The 5,750-nt window shown below is 39.5% G+C and overlaps 1 protein-coding gene across 1 annotated transcript; it reads right to left on the reverse strand.

Moving 5' to 3' along the window:
* Nucleotides 1–399: 399 nt before the first annotated feature.
* Nucleotides 400–5,508, reverse strand: LOC128737833 (galectin-4-like). Its single transcript, XM_053832569.1, has 3 exons — nt 5,482–5,508; nt 5,288–5,370; nt 400–721 (listed from the first exon to the last, which is right to left on the reverse strand). Exons 1-3 carry the CDS (start codon nt 5,506–5,508, stop codon nt 400–402), a joined length of 432 nt encoding a protein of 143 aa, XP_053688544.1.
* Nucleotides 5,509–5,750: the final 242 nt, after the last annotated feature.

Genomic DNA, 5,750 nt, shown 5'->3' on the forward strand with positions numbered 1-5,750 from the left:
TACATGTGCAGAATATATTATTTTTTGATGATGACATTTCCTCGTACAATAAAGTGGGTAAATCAAGTGAACGGAGTCAGTGTCACTTCTAGATTTATTTTAACAGAAAATAAAACATCGTAAAATAGGCTGGAATATTTTGTGAATTTGATGTTAACCTAATCGAAGTTTGACCGCGCAGCTTCAAAACACTTATAATTTTGAATATTTGTCATATAATTAATTGTAGTAGATATAACCCGGTTGAATTTAACTCAACGAACAGAGTGTCGTATCTACCGGATTGAAATTTTACCGTGGAAATGAACCCGAAAAAGACTTATGTGCAGTTTCTCGTTCAATCATCCTTATCGAATTAGCCTGCGCTTATCTTCAGCCCGGTTCGGCTGTTGCAACACACTACTCGGTAATCATGGCATCCACTTGAGCCCCCTCGCCGATATGGATGAACCGTACCGAAGCGTACGGTTGCCGATGGGCAAACTCGCAATACTGACAACCGTTGATGGCGATACTGTAGGCATCCGGTTTGACCGTAATCTGCACGTCGAAGTAGCCCTTCTTCTGGATCGGACAGCCACCGTGTCGTTCCTCGATGCCCCAGCTGCGAAACTGGTAGGTGTTTCGGACAATTACCTTGTCGCGGGGGCGAATGCTGATGTGCAACGGGCAGTCATCGCGGGGATCCGTATTCGGGCCAGACTGGAAGTTGATGTTAAACCTGACGAAAGGAAATCGATAGAAATCAGTTGTAAGTCTTGCGTCGGATTTCTGGTAGGACCTTTAAGTTTTGATCGTTTATATCACATTTGATATACACGGGGTAGACTAAAGTCTACTAATTAGAATCGGAATGCAGAAAATACATATATACAAAATATAGCGTATTTACTCTATTTGTTGCTTATCAAAATTGATAAGGTTATGCTGAAAGCAGAACAAACCGCACTTATACCAATACAAGAAATACGTTTTGAAACCCAAGTCAAAGGTTGTATGTAGGTCGACATTTTGTTATTTTATCCTACTTATTTAGTCTACTAAGTAATTTTAAAATTAACGCCATCCCAGCAATTGTTTTTTCCCGCTGTGCATCTGTAGTGGCGGAGCCGCTATGTCGAATATTTAATAGGTCGTTTGAGCAAAGAAAGTTCCCGGCGATTTGGAACAAGTCTTATATGTTTTCAGTTTTCAAATCTGGTTTACCGGTCACCAGATTTGAAAACTGAAAACATAATAAGACTAACAAATATAAGAAATTACCGTGGCATAACTAGCCTCTCCGCGTCGTGTAAGCTGTTTGAAATAATTGTGTGCACTGCTGTACTTGCTCGTACAAAAAGCTATATGTATTTCATTCGATCAGCGCGGATTTATGCCAGGTCGTTCTGTTTGTACGAATCTTCTGGATTTCACATCGACTTGCATCACGCATCTAGAGCAAAAGGCTCAGGCTGATGTAATTTACACAGATTTGAAGGCCGCGTTCGACCGTATAGATTTACGTAAACTTTCCAGACTTGGCGCATCGCAACACTTTGTTGAGTGGTTATATTCTTATTTAAGTGATCGAACGCTACGCGTGCAGCTCAACTCATGTCTCTCCTCCCCATTTACAAATAGATCGGGGGTACCACAAGGCAGCAAAATGGGACCATTGCTTTTCTCGTTATTTTTCAATGACGTTGCTTTTCTATTGGCTGATGGATGTAAGTTGATATACGCGGAAAGATTTTCCGTGAAATGGTACATCCCGCGTAAGGTTTTTCGCGAAATGGTATTCTGCGAAACTCTATATTCCGCGTTATGGCCACCGAGAATTGGTGTTCCGCGAAATGGTTTGTAATGACAGCGAATATTTAAATGCTATCCGCTTTATTTTATCAGGCTAAGCAAATGGGGGGAGTTGTTTTCTACATTACTGTGAGGATAATTTGTATATTAAAACACCCATGAACTCTCGAGATTGTGACTAAGGTCATCCGAGATTCGCGATTTATGTACAACACAGTTTAATTTGTGGCAATACGAAGTTTGTCGGGTCGTAATAAAACAAATGGCGCATATCTTATATCGAAGCTGACTCATTACTCGATAAACAAACTGTGTTCATATGCTTCTACTTAACAACATTGTTTTATCAATTCGTCCACAACGTTACTGGTCGTTGTCGTTGGTTAGTACTAAAATGTATTTTGACGTAGGACTACGTCTTACGGCAAGTTTTGAGATAGGGTGTCATTCCAAAAAATCGAAAAATGCGAGCGTCACGAAAAATGAAAGGTTTTGACCGCTAATAGCTCAGCGGTTTTCCAATCGATTTTCAATATTCTTACACCAATTGATTGGAAAATCTTCTAAGAATTGACCCAAATAAAGAAAAGTGTGGATTCTTGATGTTGAACTATTGAAAAATTGAAAATAATGAACCTATGTTTCACCAGAATTCTCGCTTCGTGATTGGTTGTTGGAAATGACGTCATCAAAGTACAAACGCGTTTTCACGCTTCGGCTTATAATTCAGTCAATTTTCAATAGATTTCCAAGATATTTACACCAATTGATCGGGAAATCGATTGAAAATATTGAAAATATAGAAAACTATTGATTTTGTTTTTGAAAATGAATTTGAAAAATTTTTGTTTTTGAATTGATTTTGAAAATTTGAATTATTTTCATATTTTTGCCTTCCCTCGTCAGTGCTTCCCTAGCACGGATGACAGAAATATATATGATATAAGCTATGGGTTAAGCTTCCTTATGATTGTATTTAATTTACGCCCTGTAGAATCCGATCGAAAATTGTTGAGCTTCAGCTGTTGCTGCTTTCCACGGATAAGGCAACCAAGGCATGCAAATTCACCAAGCGAGGTGTTGGAGCTGGAGCACTCAATGATCGCTGCCGTGATGGAATATCTGGCAACAGGAGTTCTGGAATTGGGAGGACAAATGCTGCTCGCGACAACGAAACGATCAGAATTATCGTCACTTGCAGCTGGCCATCCGCAACAACGAAGAGTTGAACAAATTGCTGTCCCGTGTCACCGCTGCTATGAGAAGTGTCTTTTCAAACATTCAAACTGTTTTGTTGCTGCCCAAGAAGACGGGAAAAGAAGGCTTAAATTTCCGGCATATCACGTTGAAAAACCGTTCTTTTAAGAACGAAATATTTGTTCATGAAGATTTGAGGAATTTTCTCTCACAGATTTAAATTCTATTTAACTTAGATTGATCTGATTATTCGCTTCTTTGCAATAATTTTAACCGATCACCTTCGCCCTTCAGACTGAAATTGAAATGCTCGATTTTTTATTACACGTAGATGATAGAATAAAGAACCAAGAAAAATGGGCGTTGCTTGTCGCTTGCTCCTGGTACATAATACGTGGTAAGCCGGCGAACAGCATTATTCAAACGCTAGCTAAGCTAGAGCTAACATCGTTTGCCAGGCAAACGGAAGTCACGTACGACTCGTGCACGTATTCATTGGCGGCTGACCGTGTGTTGGAGCTGAAGCACTCATTTCGCTGCTGTGATGGACTATCTGGCAACAGGAGTTCTGGAATTGGGAGGACATATGCTGTTCGCGACAACAAAACGATCAGAATTATCGTCACTTGCAGCTGGCCATCCGCAACAACGAAGAGTTGAACAAATTGCTGTCCCGTGTCACCGCTGCTATGAGAAGTGTCTTTTCAAACATTCAAACTGTTTTGTTGCTGCCCAAGAAGACGGGAAAAGAAGGCTTAAATTTCCAGCATGTCACGTTGAAAAACCGTTCTTTTAAGAACGAAATATTTGTTCATGAAGATTTGAGGAATTTTCTCTCACAGATTTAAATTCTATTTAACTTAGATTGATCTGATTATTCGCTTCTTTGCAATAATTTTAACCGATCGCCTTGCGCTGCTGTTCGCTTGTTGCTGGTGGTTCATTTCGTTGCCGTGATGGCATAGTTGGCTGCTGAAGTCCTGGAATTGGCAGGAAATATGCTGCTCGCGACAACAAAACGATCAGAATTATCGTCACTTGCAGCTGGCCACTTGGAGTGGTATTTCTCGTGATTCAGGACCATACACGAACGGTTTCGTTGATCTCATAGCTGCTGAGGCTTTCCGGTTGGTCCGTTGCAACAAGCCGTGCCTGGTTAGCGGTTATCGGTACTCCAATTTACCGAACAGAGAATTACGTTAAATGCGTTAGTGCAAGTTTATTGCAAGCAGGAGTTATGATAATCAAACAATCGGTTCTTTTAAGGGCCACACAACGATTGAAGAGTTTATTATATTTTCTTGCCCAGTTATTACCATAATTAACACAGTCAACGAGAGAAAAGTTGAATTTTTCGCCATTGCGGACGACCAACCAATGACGGTAATAAGTTTTCTGGTCACAGGTGACATTTTCTGCGACTTCCAATACGTCTGCAGGTTGTAAATGCTTTATCCGTGTCCTTTTGTAAGCCGCAGAAAAGTTGCGCAAAATTTTCAACTTTTTGAAAACTCGCGCGTACCGTCTACCGATTACCAAAGGAAAAGCACTATTCAACGTAGAAACATATCATACAAATTTATTTACGGATGTAGCTTGTATACATGAAGAATCGTATTATTATATACATGGATACATCCTACTATCGCTACAAAGAGACTTACGTGGTCCTACGTCACCTATGCGGTCGTGTCTTGTGCACAACCCCTCTGATTTTTAGCTAGATTAGACATTCTGAGCAAACCGTTATTGTAATTAACCTTGAACGATTAACAATCAGTAGACTTCACCACATAATGATTTGGGGGCTTTCGAAGTTACACTAGTGTTCGACACCGGAACGAAAGTTCCAGAACAGAGCCAAATCGCACCGGAATAGTCGGACTAAAAAAGTTTGTTCCGATTTTTAACCGGACCGGAAATCGGCCTTCAATTTTCGTTCCGATGTCGGACACTAAGTTACACTCAGTCAAAAACAGATATTTATTTTAGTCGGTTTGACAAAAAAATTGCCAATGAGCCACAGCTAAAATTCATTTTTTTCTTGGTTATGTTTGTCGAAACAATATTGATTAGTATCCCCAGGGTTGATAAATCATTTAACCCTAAACGTTCGTTTAGAATAACTGATTCATTTATCATGATTTAGATGAAATCTCACCGACAAATTAGACAGTATTCTAAACGAATCTGCACGGTATATTAACAATCGCAATTCGCAACTTCATATTTCAAAGCTTTGCTAAGCTTCGTCAATAAATTGTAATTGTTCATAAATACTTAAAACGCTACTTACTGGTCCTCCTTCATTTTTCCGCGAATTATCACCTTCCGGTACAAGCCTAGTCCAGCCGGTAAAAATCCCAGGAAAGGCGACGGCTGTAAAATAAATTGAACACTCAATCACCTCTTATCACTGTGTGTACTCAATCAAATCATTATAAAATTTCCTAACAGGTTTTATTGGTTGAACTTAGCAGAAACACTCACAGGATTATACACGGGTAGTTGAGCCATTTTGTAGATATTCTCTTTTAAAACAAACACGTCCTAACGCTTCCAACGGTCGTTCTGTACTGTATACAAGGTAGCTTTCGATGTCAAGTGAAATATACAGGTTTTATATTTCGCATATCAGTTTCATGAAAGTATATCAGGGAATTGATAAAATTTGTTTCATACCATCGATAATGGTAAACACACCATCATATCGATAGCGGCATTTGTTGCAATGATAAGGATTATTTTACAACCCTGTA

The sequence above is a fragment of the Sabethes cyaneus genome, chromosome 2, assembly GCF_943734655.1.
Source record: "Sabethes cyaneus chromosome 2, idSabCyanKW18_F2, whole genome shotgun sequence".
Classification (NCBI taxonomy): Eukaryota; Metazoa; Arthropoda; class Insecta; order Diptera; family Culicidae; genus Sabethes; species Sabethes cyaneus.

Coding starts and splice junctions, on each gene's coding strand:
- LOC128737833 (XM_053832569.1), bottom strand. CDS start 5,508: ATGGCTCAACTACCCGTGTATAATCCT. Junction 5,371..5,481: donor AACTACCCGTGTATAATCCT/GTGAGTGTTTCT, acceptor TTTATTTTACAG/CCGTCGCCTTTCCTGGGATT. Junction 722..5,287: donor GGAAAAATGAAGGAGGACCA/GTAAGTAGCGTT, acceptor TCCTTTCGTCAG/GTTTAACATCAACTTCCAGT.